The 20066-nt window shown below is 39.5% G+C and overlaps 2 protein-coding genes across 3 annotated transcripts; both read left to right on the forward strand.

The window, feature by feature from the left end:
• Window positions 1-1593: 1593 nt before the first annotated feature.
• Window positions 1594-6712, forward strand: LOC122574023. Of its 2 annotated transcripts, XM_043741089.1 has the most exons (15): window positions 1594-1782; window positions 1932-2131; window positions 2219-2432; window positions 2509-2685; window positions 2844-2974; window positions 3044-3287; window positions 3365-3544; window positions 3664-3797; window positions 3876-4071; window positions 4389-4574; window positions 4659-4813; window positions 4921-5158; window positions 5233-5409; window positions 5509-5690; window positions 5875-6712. In XM_043741089.1, the coding sequence occupies exons 1-14, from the start codon at window positions 1731-1733 to the stop codon at window positions 5643-5645; spliced, it is 2421 nt and encodes an 806-aa protein (XP_043597024.1). In that variant the 5' UTR covers window positions 1594-1730; the 3' UTR covers window positions 5646-5690; window positions 5875-6712. The 2 variants fall into 2 exon arrangements, with proteins under 2 accessions (XP_043597024.1, XP_043597022.1); XM_043741087.1 differs by having other exon boundaries at window positions 5509-6712.
• A 7423-nt stretch (window positions 6713-14135) lies between these two features.
• Window positions 14136-18628, forward strand: LOC122574086. The gene is made up of 2 exons (XM_043741225.1): window positions 14136-14732; window positions 17938-18628. Exons 1-2 carry the CDS (start codon window positions 14447-14449, stop codon window positions 18072-18074), a joined length of 423 nt encoding a protein of 140 aa, XP_043597160.1. The 5' UTR covers window positions 14136-14446; the 3' UTR covers window positions 18075-18628.
• The last annotated feature ends 1438 nt before the right edge of the window (window positions 18629-20066 follow it).

The following is a 20066-nucleotide window of genomic DNA, read 5'->3' on the forward strand; positions in this document are numbered from 1 at the left end:
AAGATACAGAGTCGATCGCGCCCTGTGCAGAATTGCGTATATATAAAACACCTATTTATGTGAAAAGTCCGCCCAGAAAGCTTCCAGACTAATGTTATTTACAAGAGAGAATTCTGCTATTCGCTGATTAACAGCGTCCTTCCTTCTCCCTGCACGCTTACGACAACGTTCGCAAAGCCGCTGGAAACATCAGAAACATTCTTCTTTTCGAAATACCATTTAAAATTTTTATTCTGCTTTTAATTGGTTCCGCTTTCGAAACGAATATCTTTCAGGACTACGTAGCCTCAATTACGAGAGGAGGAAGAAGTTGACCGGAACCAATAAGCAATTTTCGCGGCAAAGATGAAATGACGATTATCGAAGTGTAAAACAGCACATTACCTGACTCATCGGATTCGTCATTTATGACAGCTGTTTTAAATGATATTTCAACAGAGGAATTTTCCAGATATTTCCATTGGATGTATCGTTACACAGACGTAGACGTATATAGAGAAAAGGAGATCGCGTTGAATATCGGAAAGTAAGACTTCTCTGTAAATGACATCGATCTAGCGATTTTTTGATTACACTGCGAGCAACGCGATCGCTGCGGAAGATGAACGGACGGATTCATTTTTATTATTCGTTTGTATGATTATCGGAGTTCATAACTGTGTAATAACGCGATCAACTTGGTACAAGTTGTGGTAGTTTGCTGGCGAAACGGTGGTCTGGAGAGAAGAGAGGACAAGAACGAGGGAGGAAGAGGGAGGAAAAAATCGGGCGAAACCGTGAATTAGGCAGCTGCCAGGAACAATAACGGGCAAAAGAGAGCGAAGGGTTGCCTTTGCTTAATGCACGGTTAATGTGGATTGTCGTGGGCGCGTGCAACCACATCCTGTCCAATTTTTGTCACGCTTGCCACGTTCTTTTTCAATTTCACTCGGTTCTTACGCCCACGTCGAACACACGAAGGGCGTTCGTCAAAATCGCAACCACCCACGAACTACGAAAATCAGGGGAGAGTTCGAGGCATTATATTGTTCACTGGTATTTACGGTTAACCACTGTACGTATGAATCGATAACGACGGCTTTATCGTGATACAGAAACGGAAAACCCTGATAAAAGGTTCGGTTGCAACCGACATTCCAAAAACGCACATATATCGATTCCTTTACCGTTAATTGTTTCCTGTCGTTTATTTTATTTTTTCGATTAGTTTCTAGTTTAGTTATATCGAGTTCAGATACGTTGTTATCTACCACTATTGATTTGCTTCTTCGTAGCGGTGGTATGAGAACTATGTAATTAGATAATTTTTGTCGTAGTTATCGATCGACTAATGTTACATATAATAAGACGCAGCGTGAGGAAATTAGTCAAATTAATTGAAACATAAACATTATGAAAGTTCTAGATAAAATTAGGGAGAAGCATGCGATCTATATATTGTCCTTGAAGTAATAATACGTCGCTGTAATGAATTATAAAAATATATTATCGTATGAAAATATCGAATGAAACATGTATTATCTCGGTCTATCAGAAAACAAGCGATAACGTTGATACATGTATGTTTAAGAGTAGGGATAAGCTGATTCCTTTATATTCACTAGTATATACGTTTTCCTTCACTTTCAACCCGTTTACCATAAAATCGAATTATCTTGTGGAATATTTAAAGTCGCGAGTAATTAAAATTATCAGAATCGAATAAGACAGTATGAAATTGTGAAAGAAATATGGATCGACAACAATTTGGATTATTATTTGTATCTACCTTAATCGTTATCAGTAAGATCATATAATGTATCTAATGTCGCAATTGCTTATAATTTGTTGAGTGTTAAATACAAAAATCATTTTTATTATTAAATTTAAAGCTAACGACGTGTATATAAATGTATATAAAAGTGGTTTAATGTGTATCACCTTATAAAAAGTTTCAGCGTTCTCTCGGAACATTAATGGACAAGAATTAGCATCGAGATCAGAAATTAAAAATGTGGCGAATGCCAATGAAACGAAACCAACAGAATGGGATTTTTTGTACGTCGTACATAACACGAATACAAAAGTGCCGTGTATTTTGATAAATATGTCAATTGTCGTTACGGTCCCGTATACAACGAAGGATAAGAAGGTATGAGATCTAAATATGAAATATTTTTTATATTGTGTATAATGGTTAAGAGTAAATCAATATGATGCATTAATATTTTCATTACAGGACGCCACTAAAATCTTAAATGTTCCAGTCAACGCTAGAGTCGATAGTCATTGTTCATCTGTAATATCAGAAATGAAACTAATTTGGAAAGAAACTAACGCTGACAAAGAAAACACAATTAAATTTACATTTATCAACGATCACGAAAATTTCTCGCTTTTTTCTATCGGTCTCGATATACACCTAAAGGAAACTGATTCTAGTAATCCAACGGGTAAAATTTAGTGCTAAATACCTCTTTCTACGCCATATCTTATATTCCATAATTTTTTTACAAACGTATACTTTAGGCGATTCGTTTAACGCAACATCAGATATCGATCGTCGTTTATTCGTTACATCCGTTACGAATGGAATTTATAAGTGCGGAAGAAGAGAGGAAGTGAAAGTTGGTAACGCAAAAGTAGATATAACAAATGTTTCTTTAATCGCATTTCCTAAGGACGACAATATTTCTGCGCCCACAGGTAAATTATATCTATGTTATCTTTGTACGATTTTTAATAGATATTACTTACGTGTTATTCTGTTAGCACCTAATAATAGAATAATTAAGTAATAATAGAATAATAATAATCGGAATATGAAAGAACGGGAAATCTAATAAACATTTATCGTCTTGTAGAAGAACAATGCTCCGACGAAAAAGATGAAAGTCGAACGTTTCCTTACGTTACAAGGGATAAAAACAGCATATGTACTTTAGCAAGAATGTCAATTTCATTGAAGATACCATACAGAAAGGATAATATGCAAGTAAGAATTGAGATATGAAACATCTCTTAAGTTAGAATACTTTTATATAAATTAACTACGTTTCTTTAGAACGATACTGCGATTATAGAAGTTCCAACCGCACTTAATGTTTCCGGAACGTGTAACTCTTCAAGGGGAACTTCTACTATGGTGTTAAACTGGAACCCAGAAGTGTCGAAAAGTGAATCGACATTTGCAAATGAGAAGACAAATACAATTAAACTTTATTTAGAGAGAGACGATATAGACAGTCACGTTTCTATGATTACTGCTGACATTTTCGTAGATAAGACGCATTTTAAGGGTGCTCAGAGTATGCGTATAAATTATCGCGTCATTAAAAATATCTGCTCTTTTATTATTTATGCTAAAACATGATAAATCCGTTAGACGCAGGTGAGTTCATTCAGATGTTTGCGCCACTTGAGGATCTCTTCTCCGCATCCGCCAAAAATGGAATCCATAGCTGCCCTGAAAAAACATTTACGACGATAGGAGGAATTACCGTAACCATACGCAATGTTCTTTTAGTCGCTTTCGATGCCCAACAAGATTTCGCATCGAAACAAGGTAAAATATTTTTACCATCAGCCGAGACAAACCTAGCATGATGCTTCAAGCGATTGATGAAAAAATTGGTTACACGCCCATGTAACATGCAATTACAAAACTAAATCTGAATATTTCAGTAACCGACTGTAGAAATACATATTATGAACGCGACTTCACGTATATTGTACGGCGAAAAGATACTGGTGTACCTTGCACCTTGGCGAGAATGTCGATTGGTGCGACAGTACTGTACAAAAAAGATGATTCGCAAGTAAGTTTCTAAAACATGTGATATGCTTTTTGTCTGCTACTGTTACAGTAACATCGACTCATATGCTACATTTTACAGAATAATAGAACACTAAACGTCCCATCTACAGCTGTTGTTAGCGGTAATTGCGGTAATAAATCTTCTGAAATGACACTAAGCTGGTCAGAATCAGGCACAAATAATACGATGAATACAATTACATTTCATATTGGTAGAAATGAGACTAATTTCTACGTTTATCAAGTAGCGGCCACCGTGTATTATGATAAAGATGGTATGTTGTGCCACTATGTTTAGTAATCATTCGCGTGTCACTAAACTGCAGATTTTTATGTCTCTATAGGAGAATTGAAAATGCAAAATTGCATAGAACGCGCGTAGTACGAAAAAATATATAAGATATCCAAAATATAGTGCTTTCTGTGACATTAGGCAGGTAAAACAATTTTCTATCGAGGTTCTAATTTCTTAATTACATTCTTATAAATATGAATTTACATAAGAATTCGCAGTCTATATATCACGAAATCCATGCGTTCTTATACTTTGTAATCATATTTCACGATTAACGCATCGTAATAATAATTTTAGATCAAACAACAGCTATACAGGGAGAGTCATATAATACGCAGAGTCTGTTTTCGGCATCTGGGATTGACGGACTTTATAATTGCACAAGTCTTATTCACGAAGTAAAGGTCGATGATATCCGCTTAAACATAACCAATGTTACATTTATCGCATTCAACACCGAAGAATACCTTAACTCGAAAAAAGGTAAATTAATATTAATCGCACCAAATTGTACTTAAAAGATTGCAAATTCTTCCAAATACAATAAAAATGCTTTCGTCTTTTTAGTGACAGAGTGTTCTACCAACTCGAGCGGAGATGTACCTATACCTTCTGTAGGAGGCTATTCTTACGTAGTGACAAATAAGGAAAATGTATCTTGCATCGCAGCTAATATGTTGATTTCTATAAATGTACCTTACACGATAAAAAATACATCTAAAGTACGTATCCTTCGAATCTAAACTATTTTCATCACGATGCACGCTTCGTTTTAATGACATAAATAATACTCATGCTTGGTATGAAATTAATCTTGTACACTCTGTAGACGGACCAAAAGACTTTGATAGTACCGACTGGAAACAAAATAAAGGTAGATGGTACGTGCGAGGATAAAAACTCCATAATGAATTTAATTTGGTCCGAGAATTCAGAAGATAATTCCCAGAACGAATACGAAGAAAATAAGGTTACGATTAATTTTATGAACGACGAATCAAATTATTTCATTCGGTCTATAAACCTGTCTATTTGCTTAGATAAACGTAATTTTCCTGAAGCTAACGGTAAGGTTTCGAAATGTGCAGTAAGAAGTTTTACGTTATTATAGTATGTTATGTTAATGCTAGTTTGTTCGTAGCTACCGGTTCATATATAAATGTCACAATGGGAAACCTCGACATATTCTCCGCTCCTCTAAACAATGTGTACAAATGCTCCGATAAAACTTCGGTGAATGCTCAAGATGTCGTCATAACTATCAGTAATGTTTCTTTGATCGCGTTCAATAAGGAGAGGAATATTACTTCGAGATCAGGTAAAACGAACGTCAATTTCATCGGTTCAATAATAGAAATTCATCGTTACTCTTAAATATTTGTATAACGCCAGGAAGATACTAAAGATATCTTTTCAGTGAACTGTGCCCATAATGAGCCAACTGACAGTAATGTTGGAGCCATAGTAGGTGGTATTATCGGAGGTATTATCCTCGTTGGTATAATTGGATATCTAGGCGTGATGTACAAGAGAAAAAGAGGATACGGTGTTTGATAATAAACACGAGTAAAATTTGTACAACTATTATCTATTATAGAAGTAAGTAGATTTTAAATTTACCAAGACATTGCAAAATATCGATAAACAGTAGGTTTTCATTAGTGATGGGATCAAATGCAGTATGCACAATATACATATATATACAGAGCCATATGATGTACCAACACGTTTACATATGGCGCTGGGAAACTGCATACTACATTCGTTAATTATCCTGCTTTAGGAAACAATTCGATGTTTCGACCACCCTTCACGTTCCGTCACGGTTACGCCCACCCCAATTATCTCGTTTACTTGCCAAACTTCAATATGCGTTACGTCATGTGAACGGTCGTGTGAACCGAAAATCGATTTGAATGCAAAATAGTAAAATTGCACGACAATTTTATACGTTCGAAAACAAAATTAATTGTAGTAATATGAATTTCTTATCCTTCGTATGTTTCTCAATATACTAAAAAAAAAAAAAAAAAAAATAATTAAATGGGTATCTATGAATAAGTGATAGAATACGTCGTTTAACGTAAACCCTGGTAAATATAAGACCGGAAAAAGATCGTATTTCATAGCGATTTTGGGTAAAATAATATCAAATTCTGGACACACCCTCCTTTTACTACCTGGATATCATATCGTATATAACAGATGTTGTAATAAAATCCATGATAATCAGCGTTAATTGCTCGTCGAGAATATTTACGATCTTTTTAACTACGTATGCATCGATCGAATTTTTTTACATCCGTGGGAATTAAGCAACTATTCGAAAAAAATTGGTCTAGGTCGTTAAAGATATCCTACCCAATTCAAGCAGTTTTCACCCTCGCAGAAATATCGATCACCATTTCCGTTTTCCCACGCCAAGCAATTGGTTTTGGGCTATTGGCTCCCTGTAATCTCGGAAATAATTGTTCCGTTTTTCGTTTCTTTCTGTCGTTTGTTCAGTGAACCAATAAATCAGGAGAGTCCTATAGAACAGATTTGGTTGATAAAAATATTTGAACACTTATATGTATAATATGTATGATATTAATAAAGTTCGAAACAAAATTGAAAATGTACACAGGGAATACAAATATCCCTACAGTGAACAATCAATTCGTTAATTATGTGTTTAAGACGATCATACGATTGCAATCAAATATTTTTGCAAAATCGTAGCGATTTTTTTCACTTCTTTCCTAAAATTTTCCGAGAAATCCGACAATACGCTTTTTGACCCCACTCGTGCAAGAATCTTTTTAAGGTGTATAAAATTTATCAAATGAGTGTACATGGTTACCTTAGAACGCGTCAGCTGTTCAAAGATCTTCCCTTTAAAGTTTAAAGGACCTGGAAACCCTATTATGCGCCTCGTTCCTCGAGCTGGGATCTCTTTTACGATGTATTGCGCAAGCTGTGGAAAACATGTAAGTAGCACCTTTTCCTAAGCAGGCAAGTTCATGAGAAACGGGGGAGAGATGATTTTTCGTCCAAGGTCTTTCGTAATCTAGCAAGTGTTCCTTTCATTGTACTGTATCGATATATTACGGTGCGCATAGTGCACAAGTATAATGCATGCGTCAATTATTATGAACAAATCTATCGTAATCTCTAATTAAATAGAAAATATCTGTTGAATTTTGTTGGAATGAAAATTTTAAACAATCAGTAAATACTTTCGTATCGGACAATTTACAGGAACGTATCGAAGAAGCACGTGTTAACGCTAATTAGACATTAACATATTTTTTCGAAATGCATTCGTTAAAAGTATATTTAAATGTATTGCGTAACTAGCGGAGAAGAAAAGTCAGCTTGTCCGTGTGGATAATGGTCTAATTTGAATTCTTATCCCGTTTCGATGCCGGTAGACTACATCCCAATATCAATAAATCTTAAAGGCCAAAAGGAGCAGGCACGCGTGCCTGAAGGATCAGCCACGTGGCTACAGCTTCCTTCCAAGAAACGATTTGTGTTTTAGCCGAAACTACTCTTCGTCTATGGCCCCTTTCGGCACGAACCACAACCTAACATCTCGGACAACCTAACATCTAGTTTTTCCACGTCCGCATCCAGAACGGGTGTTTTCATTGACAAAAAATCATTCGAATTCAAATGCTTCGAAAGGTCTGATACATCGAATCGATCTATCATTGATCGCTTTGTCTTTCGTATCGTTTCGTAAGTCCATCGATGTTACGTGTGAAAAAGTCTTATATGACATAATGCGTGCAGTTCGACGTAAGGAAAGAAAGGTGAAACGCTTCAACCGACTGTTTTGAAGCTTTTACAGGCTTCCTGTTCTTCCTCTTCTTTCTTCGTCTCGAAGAGCAGCATCGGCCACAAGACGTTTTGGAAGTATGAGGGCGCAGATGCGATTGTGTTTAATGAAGTTTGGCTCGAGTTGCACCTGCCACTTTCGAAGCATCTCGGACCGGCGGCCGTTACACTGCCTCGAGCACACTTTAAGAAATTGGCGGGAACTTTGTTCCCAGGTCTCTCGGAGATTCGATCGCGCTTACTGTTTCCAATTATATGTTTTTCACTTTTAAATCATTTTCCTCGTCCTTCGTACTAGCCTTTTAACACCGTAACCCGAGAAACTATCAAATAAATACTTTACCGCAATTTCCCACTAAATTGAGACGCAAAATGTTTACTATTATTTAAAGGTAAGTGTTTTACATATTTGTGCAGTTACTACGTTGAGCAGTATAATCGTTGCGATAACACACGAATAGAGTTATATATGTATCTCCTGGCTTAAATCTGCAATAGGAAAAGTGCATATTAACCAAGAGCTAAATATCTATCCAAATATTTCAGATAAGGCATCTTCTCTTTACATCTTATGTAACAATGAGCGGTGAAAGAGTTAAAGATAATCATCGCCATCGTTTAACATTCAACGACTTATATTCGTACAATCGCGCGATGATGAAATAAATTACTGTCCGTTACAGTGAAAGGAAATGGATTATTTGACCAAAAAAGGCGAATCTAGTCAAACTTCCGAGGATTCGATTTCTTTGTATCGATGAGCGGTCCTTGATGTATCGTCTTTTCTTCCGTCGAACGGACGTGTCCTTCCTGCTTCCTGTTGGACCGAAGAAACACGAGAACTCATCTAATACCAGATCGACGGATGTTCGGTCAACGATTTAATTGCCACCAACATCTGGCTATAACGTAATATTTAAAGACCGCCAAATCCGTTATACCTCCGATGCGTAAAAAATTTATGAATGCCCTTTAAAGACTTATTTACGGAAAAACGAGTTTTTAAATGATATCAGCAAAAATGCGAGGGACAAAATTCGCATTCAGTGTACAGTTAACGGGCACGACTTACTTCCCTTATTCGCACGCTGGATGACGTGCAGGACCTGGTTTTCGAAGATGGTAGCTGCCTCGAGGGCTGCCATCCGTCAAGCAACGTGAAAGGTTCTGCTCCTGTTTACGGCGATTTAATTACCCTCGGCATCTGGCAATCCTGCGTTTCCTGGCCCGGCTTCTTTCCTTTTTTTTTTTCCTCCCCTTCTTTCATCCACCCACGAGCTCTAACCGCTAACGTAACCACAACCGTTTAAAAACTAGTCCACCAGACACGATGACTTTTGGAACGAAACACCCAACAAATGTTAACTCGCGCCTCCTTCAATTTCACATACTTAAATCGTGACGAGGCGTCGGCTAAAGGCAGCTGCATTTGCGTAGGACGTTTTAAATAGGCCGATGAAACGCGTATGCAGTGCGTACATGAAAAAATGACGAATCGTTCGAGGAATCGTGGGTGTAAAAACGAGGATTATTAAGAAGTAATGTGGAGAGCGGGGTGAAAGTATCACGCGATTCGTTCGACCGCGAAGGTTCTGTTTCTAAGCGGAACAGCTGTTCCACCCCCTCCTGGGCGTCTGTTCGAGAGATCTGCCGGTATTCGTTCTATCTGAAGAAACTATCGTGCGGAGGTGGTTTCGAGAGAGCAACGGTGAAGGTAGGTATATACGAGCAGCTGGATCGGTAAAGACTCGAAAAACTCTCGGTCACGCCTTCTCCCCTTATTGTTCGTATCTAATGCTGTTCTCGTTCGCTCGAGAAAAAAGATCTCCACGGCGGAATGTTTCGTTTCGCCATAACATATTACCTGATCCTTAATTTTTAATTGCATACGACAGGAGCTACGTTATTTTTCGTCCAGGTAAATCCTTCGGGTTTCGTGATGGTCTTCTGTTTCCGTCAGAGAGAAAACGTTCTTGTTCACCTTGAGTATGAAGCTTGAAAAAATAACTGAAATTACGCCTTTTCTCTGAAATTCCTCTCTCAATCAACCGTTTATAGTTCGCCAAGTATGCACGGATGTACGTTGAACAAAATGTCACGGAACATTCCCAGTGGACAGAGGCCAGCGATCGTGTAGTTTCTCTTTTCTCTATCCTTTTACTTGATCGCACGAAAGGTTAATGTCGGGAAATGAACGAAATACAACGTTGCACGCACGGGTACAAGGTGGAGAGGAACATCCTGTGTTAAACGCTCCCTCCTCCTCCTCCTCCTCCTCCTCTGTGGTTCGGTTGCATGCACGATTTTTCTGTCACGGATAAACTAGCTCAATTACTCGTAATCGTCCTCGTAGAACGCATCTACCTGTTTAACGATTGCCGTCTGCGACGAATTTCGTCCCTCTTGGTTAAATTTCCTATCTAGTATTTTATCATTTTTCAAGATATATGGAAACATTTGACCTTTTTACCCTTTAAGTAATGTTACGTTGTACAGGCTGTTACGAAATTAGAAGCAAATATCTTGAAATGAAAAGAATTCAGCTTGTTCCGGATTTTTTTTTTAATGGAAGATGGAATATCTTAACTAAAGAATTTTTATGTAATTTCATATTTTCCTCGACGTAATTAGAGAAATGGAATTTAATAGAGAGAATCTCTTCTTCCCACGTTTGGCTATAAATCACAACGTCACAAGTCACTGCTCACCATCTACGGTTGAATATCTTCTATTCACGTGTGCCGTTTACGCTTACCGTAGAGATTCTAGAATTTTAAGAGCATCTGAATGCCGGCAGTTGGCTACATCACCCCCTTCGCCATTTATTCTTTTGGTCTATGACAAGCGCGATACATAAACGGGACGTTTCCATCTGGCAACTGGAAAGAGCAGATTTTAACGGAATCGTCAGCAACAGAACTACGAGATAAATGAATATTTTTCTCAAAAGTGTCCCGTCAGTACCACGTGTAGCGAGAAAGGATTACGGTTGAAGTATCAACAGTAGAAATCGGAAAGAATCAAAGTGTTAACTTCACGCGCGATGCAAGGAGTAACAGGAGGGATCATGCGCCTCGTGGCGTTGCGAGCAGATGACCAAACATGTTGAAATATATCGAATTTCTTTGTAATGGTGCATTTATATACTAGGGCCACGCGAAGGATTCTGTTTGTTTTCGGCTTCCTTGTGGTAAACGTGCACGTGGAAAGCCAGCTTTGTTTTCTTACGCACGCTCCAGGGTACCTGAGTGTACAGGTGATTACGAACACGTTCTCCTTTGTTCAATCTCTCTTTCCCTCCTTGTACTTCTTCAGTCGCTCCTTTCTACTCTTCTACGTACTTCCTCAAGTTGTTCTGACGCTTGATAAAATTTCCCAGCAGCTTCCGGAGATAAGAATCTTCACTGACACACGAAACAGATCTTTTTAAAAAGAAGTTTCGCTCTCCGGAAGAGATCACGTTTCTGGAATATCAAAACGATTGCTTGGTAATAGTCGGATTCTTATCGTTGGTCGAACGTTAGACGATGCTAGGCGGCTGTTCCCTTTGATGTTTGTAAAGATACCGACCGATGTACGTTACTCCGATGATGTTGGGTGACGTGCCTTGACCAAGGAGAATTTACGAAAAAAAGAAGAGCAGCGCTGATCGGGCTGTCCTCTAAAGTGACGTTCTGTTCCTTTCTTTCGTTCAGAGCATATGCTGCCAGCTGCTCGGACTGCGCCGCGCCGGCCAAAGGGTTGAGTCTCGAATTTTCAAATTCCATTCTTCGCGATTTCTTTCCACGCACTTCCTACGTCTTTGTCCGATTCTGACCGTTCGCGAGTCAGCTGTTGATCGTTATTTTTTAAACTCGAGCACCAACGTTGTTGCTATCTTGAAATTTGAGCGTTCAAAATCGTGCGAACGAAATCGAGGATCGTGCGTAAGATCCTTTCGTCAGAGAAACGATCGTTCCAGAAGAATCCAGCAAATTGCTTGTTCTATCAAAAGTATCGGTTGATCTTTATTTCTTCAAATTCGAATCCCAACGTTATAACCTCGAAATTTGAATGTCTAATATTATAAAGAGAATTAAGAATCTTTCGTAAAATTCGTTCGTTGGGAACCGAACGTTTCGAAAAAATCCGGCAAATTGCTTACCGTTTAAACGTATTATCTATTAGGGTGTGCAGGCGTATGGAAAATGATCGACCCTGTAATCGTCTTGGGTTCGAGTTAAAGTTGCCGGTATTAACTACATCCTGACACAGAACCCCTGCGGATCGGTTTCTCTCTAATTTTCGACGATGCACTGACGTCACCGTGTTCCCCGTGTGTTCCGGTCTGTATGCTCGGGACCGGAAACAACGAACTCGTTGGGGAGCGCGGAGCGTTCAAACTGAAAATCCCCCACGGATATCGATGTTCTCGCGTTTAAGTAAGGAGGAAGTTGATATTCCCTCGAGGACTCGACGGTTGCCCTTAGAAACGGAACTGAGGTAAAGTCTGAAAAGCATTCGAAGCCTATGATGTTTGTATTATGCGATTTATTGCTTTTCTATGGGAAAGAAGTAAGCGATAAAAAAGGCAAAATGATTTTCGTTATAAAGTATGACATATATAATGTCCGCGATAAATAACGTCTATCACGAGCTTCCTAAAAACTGAACAATCATGAGCCACTAATGATGTTGCTCGGTTATAATGTGGGAATATCGCAAAACATCTTTCAAAGCAATCACAAACCTCGGTAATAATCGTTACGGCGGCTGACCATCGTGGTCACGGTGTTCACCTGTCCATACTTTGGTCACACTCAAAGCCGCTTTACATGTATACGAACACACGTAAGCTTGTGTGCCCGCATGATCTACGGTGTATGGTGTTTTTCAACTCGTTTTCTGTAACGGTCGAATTTACCCTCATCGCATGGAAACCGTGATATATGTACAACGAAGCACATTCGTACACAATGTACATAATTACGACATTACGTTCGTTAGTTCACCTACGATTCGCATTAATTGCATACACGGTTGAAACGAAATAGAAAGGGTGTTTCGAGGCGACCGATCCAGTGTGGTATCAAGGATAACGCCTTGTATCGAAATGAAATTACGACCTTGAACGAATTTGCTGACATTCACAATGCGCCATGCAAAACTCGAACCCCTATCGCGTTGCGTACAGCGACACAATGTTAGCTTGAAAATTCTACGAATCGGGTATGAAAACAAGATATTCCGTTCAAGGAAAAAATTGCGAACGGTGTAATTAAAATTGGACGATCATCGAGGATTTGCATTTGATCGACATCAGGTTGTATCGTAATCATTGCTGTGAAAAGGAAAAAATAATCGCAATGACGCGATGGTCAATTTTCAACACGAAACTTGTTTCTACATCGGCTCTCCCTCTTTTTCTGCCTGGTCCACCTGCTTTCGAACGATCGTCTTTTTTTCCTTTCATCGCAGAACGCTCGGCTTCCCGTGAAAATACATAGTACGTATTTTTAACAATCGGTCGAATCACCCTTCGAATTCATAAATTATCAAACAATTGGTAAAGCTCGGACGCAACTTTTTACTCGTATCACGAAACCTATTTCTTTTCGTCAAGCTGTAAATTATCGAAAAACACGATTGATCTACGAAGATAATCTATCAACTATCAACTCTCGATCTTATCGGTTCAAATAACTATATTTTTGGCATTGCCAAAAGTATAAGCTAAGAAATTGGCTAAATAAATGTGATATCTTTTATTTCCACGCGCGAAGAATCGCGATGATAAAAAGCTGAGAATGATTTAGAGAGGAGGAACCGCGGCACACACTCGTATAGGAGAGTATTCCGCGCGATCGTGATCGCTCTATACGTCGTGCTACTTAGAAAAAAATAAAAGGTAGGCTTCATGGCGCGAGCCTCGTCCCTTCTCTGACCAAAATCGCTTAGCATAATCCGTTGGACGGTTCGAGGGACGAAAGTGCGAGGAAGACGGAGGAACGAGAAGAAAAGCGTGATTGGTAAGTTGGAAAAGACGAGGACACATTGATAAGAGAAGGATGGAATGACAGTGAATGCGCGCCATTTTTACTGCGCATCCACGTTGGCGCACCAATCAGATTTGAATCCTGGAAGTCGGTGGAAGGGCACCGGACCTCGTGGCTTCAGCAAACGGTGGGCTCGAAAGAAGCTTCCTTGCCTTGAAGATCCAACCAGAACGAGTCTGACCGTCGAACGGTGAAGACTAGAAGTTGCTTATTTAGTTCGGTTCTCGTGACTTTGCAAGAAAGATAGCGACGAATTTTCGAGAAAACTTGACAGAAAAGTGGAGGAAAACTGTTCGAAATATAAAAAGAATAATTCTTCGAGGAACGCTGAGCGTATGAAGACGAAGAAAACGGACCTGCACACCTTCGAATTTATCTGCAAAACAGGAAATTCGTCAAGACGTTCGAACTTCTGAAGGCGGAGAGCGGAGGATCAGAACAAAAGTGTTTCCTTGCAAGTTGATTATCCGATTTATAAAAACAGAAGACGTCTTCGAGATGCTGGTGGCTTCGATTTGTCGCGAAGTTCACTTCACAGTGTTGTCCAGTACTACGATGGCCTCGCGCGTACCACGTTGCCTGTTCGGTAAACCGAATTCAAGGGAAACCGTGGAAATGCTGCACGAGGCGCTCGATGCGGAGAGAAGCAAATTCGCGAAACGATGGGGCGTCGATCCGCGATCCGAAGACAAGGAGAACAACTACCAGAGGAAACACAACGACAAGTACGAACAATCGCCGAAAAAACGGAGCAATCCGTACTCCAGACAAACCAGCATGCACGGTGAGTACAGATTTTTCGACAATTTTCTTCGCTCGGATAACGAAGTAAATGGTTTCTTGGTAGTACGTGATGCATCGAGCGTGACTCAGCATTACCTGAAAATTTCATGCAGTTTTATAAGTTTTCTATAAATGGTAACAAGTCCTAACTGAAAGTATCCTTTTTTTCAATATTTCTGACAGAAACCAAGAAAAAGTTCGTTTAGAACTGATCATATAGAGAGAATCTCGTTGTTTTTAATGTCAATTAGTTCACCAAGTAATTCAGTAATTATAAGTTTTGAAGTGGAGTAGAATAATGAATCTGAAATAACATTTTGTATGAGAAACGTGTATAACGTGATATATCTGATGGGATATCCACGAAATGGAAATGAATTTGATAAACTTGTTAGCACGGTGGTAAGAGCATCGTAGATTTTTGGCGGGAAAGCGACAGCGTTTGGCGAGGAAAGGGAAGGTAGAAGCGCAAGCGCAGGCCGGTCGCGTGGCTCCGACCTGTTTTCTTAGTCTAGCCTCGCTCCGCGTCTCTTCCGCCTTCTCTCTCCCTCCATCTTCTGATCCTCCCAAGCTTCTGGTTTTACGCGACTATCCAGAAACTTTCGACCCTGTCGGCTAACCACTATCGCTTTCCAGAATTACAAACCCACCAGCGTAGTTGGCCCTCTGAATCTTTTCTTTCTCTCTTACATACACACATACACGTATATACATGTGTGCTCGCGCGCATGCACGATACCGCCTCCCTATTAACATATAGCTCGTGCATCTTTTCGTACATCAGAGACGCGTACCGTCTCGTTCGCCACAATCTTTGCTCGGTTAATCCGCGTTGCGGTTCAATTGGTCGATGGAACACGTTTCCCGACTGCATTGCTAACAACTGACGCAAAAGTTGGAATGACGAATCGTTATAAATAAGAAAGCGATGTGCAAGCGGATAGAAGGTCTAGAAAGTGTTCTCATAGGTTGTCGAATGAATCACGCCGATGAGTCACGCATGTTTGAAGGCGGACGAAATACCTGAAGGGTCCTCTGACTCATCGAAGGGCTCCAGTTTTCAAGGAGTAAGACGAACTTACGATCGCATTCCTTGGATTCTTTGGACCTAAGCGCACCTTGGAGTAGTTTTACCATGTACGTCAACGGTCGCTCGCTGCACAATGGATATCATGCAATGTCGGCCAAGTGCATATTTCGCGTGCGACCATTCGTCACTAATACTGTTACTTTAATTACTTGGTTAACTTTATTTGCTCGACTAATTCTCTATTCACAGTAGCTTTTATAAACGAGATATACATTCTTACCCGATATTCTTAACCGATTGATACGAACACGAAGTATTTACATGTTGGATATTTTACAGAAGTACCATCGTGCGTGATAACAAGTCGCTGTATTATTCTTTGACCCAAAGTATACGAGGAGAACCGTGAAAAGTCAACGGAGCGAAACACTACAACAAACCCTTTCCCACTAACACCTGTTAACCTCCGCTACACCGCTGCGACGACTTCGGCGTCTTTTCCCACGATTAAATCAGACCCGCGAACACGCGATACCAACGGGACCTTTCGAAGGTCGTATACCACCTGTCGCAATACCCGGCTCCTTACGATCGCATTTGCATTTCCTTTATCCATCCGTTTCTCGTTACGACTATAAAGAGCAGCAACGCAGGTTAAGATACTCCCTTACTTCTTTCCTTCTTTCTCCTGTGATATACGTGCGGATCAACCAATCAAAAACTTTAAGCATCGTCTATGATCTCCGAGAATTGTGACGCGTTTCGAATAAAGAGAAGGGAGATTTAGGTATGTTCTTTAGAGAATCCAAAGGAAACTGACCTCCTTTTGAAATCCTCGGGTGGAAATTCTTCGTTCGATTGAGAAACTCTCGAGAAGGAAGGAGGGTGTACATCGAGGATCCACGCACAAAGGTAATCCCGATCTTTGTTCCCAAATCTTGCTCGGAACATATGGACAGATAGACGTTTCCCTCCGCGAAAATACGCAGTTGTAGGATATTTTGTAGATTGGATAGGCGAGGAAACAGATGTTGACAGACGAAATTCTCGACGGAATTCAAGCCAGAGGAGAGGAACTAGAGGACGTTAGTTAAGGAAGCTTGGTTTCGCACGCCATATGGCAAACCAGTGCGAAAAGGGAGGACGAGAGAAAGGATCGTGATGTCCTCGACACATGGCCGCTCCTTCGATTTACTCCATCTCTTGCACTTGTCATTATCGCATAGAATCAAGTCTCTTAGTTTGTACACTGTTAATGTCGTTGATAATAATCGTCCCGCTATTATGTTACTTGATACTCGTTTTCCCAATTACTATCTTTCTCAATCATCGAGTAAAATTACGTTTCTTAATTTTGAGATCGTCGATATCGTTGATAATAGTTTCAAGTCTAACCTATTTGATCTTTCAATTCTCTGACTGCAATTGCTACTTTCGATCTCAATTCTCGATTCTCGGAATTAAGTGTCTTCATTTTAAGATTGAATCGATATCTTTGATAAATCGTCTCGTTTTTAGTTTACTCAACTGTTAGTTTACTATTTTACTATTTTCAATTTCAATTATCGGATAAAATCAAGCTCGCTAAGTAGGTTCCTAAGTTCAATCGATTTTCGTTTCCTCAATCCTGATTGTTGCTCAATTTTGTTAAAAAAGAAAAATATTACAAAGGAAGAATACAAAGAAGTCAGCGTGACACCATTAACGCGAAATCGTACCTGCTGGGAAAAGAAAAGACAAGAGATTGAGTAAAAAATAGGAAACAGCAAGGGTGCTCAGGTGACTACCTGATCAAAAATAGGGTGTCCACAAGACGTTTTGTTCGTCCGTGGCTTTTGTTGTGGAAATTTTCGTGCTTCTCGCGTGGTGTGTTCCCCATACTACGTTAAACTGCGTCGCAATAAACTGAACCCTCCAGCTTTACAAGTGTGTCGTTCTACTCTTCGACGAAACCTTACGACTTATCTTCGAACAAAGATATGGCAACGGTTTTCATTTCAAATTTCTCATTCTTCTTTCTCTTTACGGTAAACTACTGACTAGACTAGCGAAACTACAAACGAGTTAATTCCTAAATTTATTATGCATCGAGCAACATGTGTATCGTACTTTAAATTTCAATTAATCGCAAAATGTGCATACTAATCTATAACTTGACCCATTTTGCTTATTGCAGATTATTGGCGAGCTCGGAAGGTATGCGAGGTGAATAAGAAGCCTCTTGCTTCATCGGTAGATGCTTCGAAGCAACAAAACGAAGCGTCGAAGACGTCGAAGACGATGAAATCATCGAAAAAGGCGGCACAAAACTGAGAAACCGAGCTTGTATTTAATTGCAGCTACTTCATCGTGACGAGAGCATCGCGGATCCTGTATATTTATTTGTCATCGCTCTTCCCTGATACCGTCGTCATTGTAAATTAACTGCTCGTTGATGTTGTCCTCGTTAGTATTAATTGCCAATTGTTAAGCATGTTATTTCTGTAAATAATTCGTTGGGTGATATATATGGAGGTTTGGATGAGCTCGCTATGGTAGATGTTTTGACTTAGACGAGATAGAAAAATTCTTTCGTCGTAGTCAAAACACGAGATTATTGTTAATGGAGATATAATGACGTCTGTAATGACAAACGTTCTTTAAATCGATCGCAGAGTGAGCCATCGAAAGCCTGATTCGGTTGATTCTTCGATGAATCAACAATGCAGCGCCTCCAAAGAATAACAATATGAAAGAGTGAAAACTCCATGCTGTTTGATCTCGTCTTCCGAGATACTGAAGTCCTACTTATATCTGAGTAATTAAAAATATAAAAAACTCTAGTCATCTAGTCATTTAAGGAAAATTAAATAATAAATGATCGTGTTTTCGTACATTTCCGCTGTGTGTATTCATTTATCCCCTTCCTCGTAATTAAATTAGAATTCTAAATGAAACGTCCGTTGATCGTATGTAATTGTTGAGTATTCAACGCACGAGAGTCAAATGGAATCATCGAAAATTAGGCAGCTGAGGAATACGAATGCTATTTTGTAACGAACATTTTGTAACATTCACCTGGATTCTAACCATGACGGTTCGCCGCGATGCACCCATACAGGGTGGCACAAAATAATGATCACAAAAGTTGCCAAGTAGAATTTACAATTTTAATAAAAATAAGCTATAATTCCTACGCGTAAAATATGAATAAACCCGTCTAAATTATTACTAATCGTATTGTGCATCATGAAAAAATAAGACAAAAGACGATCAAACGGAAGAAGAATGACGATTACCGCACGATTTTTTTGGTAGACCCTGTGTAGGTGCGTGTCGGAGCATTTACTTATCTTTGACGTGCTATGAACATGGGGGGTGACAGAACACGGCATACATATATATGGTTAATTATAATGCGTGATGCACCATAGGGTCTTCTACCATGGGGGAACCTTACGAAGGGAAGCAGCTGGTTCGTGCTTTTAATGGCTGTCATCCTAGCTGGTCATTTCGATAATGGTAACTAATACGGCTGGTTCCTGAGGTCTGTAGTTACAATCCTGTTAAATCGAATATCGGCCGAAAGCTCGGGTCGATCTAATGATTTCCGAACCGTAACGACATCCAACGAACACTGCCAACGTACAATAATTTCCCATTTTCAATGTTTAGTATATTTTCATGCATACCCGATATTGTTTACGGTTAGCGTTAAATATGATTGATATTAAGGGAGACGAAGCGCTAAAATCTTGCATCGCAGCTTTCGAGTATAATTGGAAACCTAAAACAGGACGTGACCTCATCGGGTTATTGTATCCAAGATCGTTAAGGACCCGGTCGTTGCGATATCCAATTACTCGAGAAAAGAGAGAAGAAGTTCTGAGTGTAAAGTAAAAGAAAAAAAGAAGAGAAAGAGGAGAGGAAAAGAACAAAGACGCGTTATGGTAGGGGTAAATTATAGGAAAAAAGAGAAGGCAAGGGAGAGGGACGACCGCGCCATCGTAGATCATATTTTCGCTTTACGGAATTCTTATCGATGCTTATGAAAATCCAGGTGTGCACCACTGTACGTATGCTTACCGAGCATTTATCGTCAATACATGCTCCACCGCAGGCTTAATTGACTGAATTAGTCGTGGAATCAGCTTATATCGAACTTACACCTGACCCCGACAAAGTTACGACGGATCGATTTTGATGGATCATTGGTTCGTGCTCGATCGATCAAGCTTCTCTCTTTTTTTTTTTTTTAATCGAAACTAAGGTTAATCGATCACATTTTACATGCCACCAGGTTCATTAACTGTCATTTGATGTAGC

The sequence above is a fragment of the Bombus pyrosoma genome, linkage group LG2 (genome assembly GCF_014825855.1).
Source record: "Bombus pyrosoma isolate SC7728 linkage group LG2, ASM1482585v1, whole genome shotgun sequence".
NCBI classification, from domain to species: domain Eukaryota; kingdom Metazoa; phylum Arthropoda; class Insecta; order Hymenoptera; family Apidae; genus Bombus; species Bombus pyrosoma.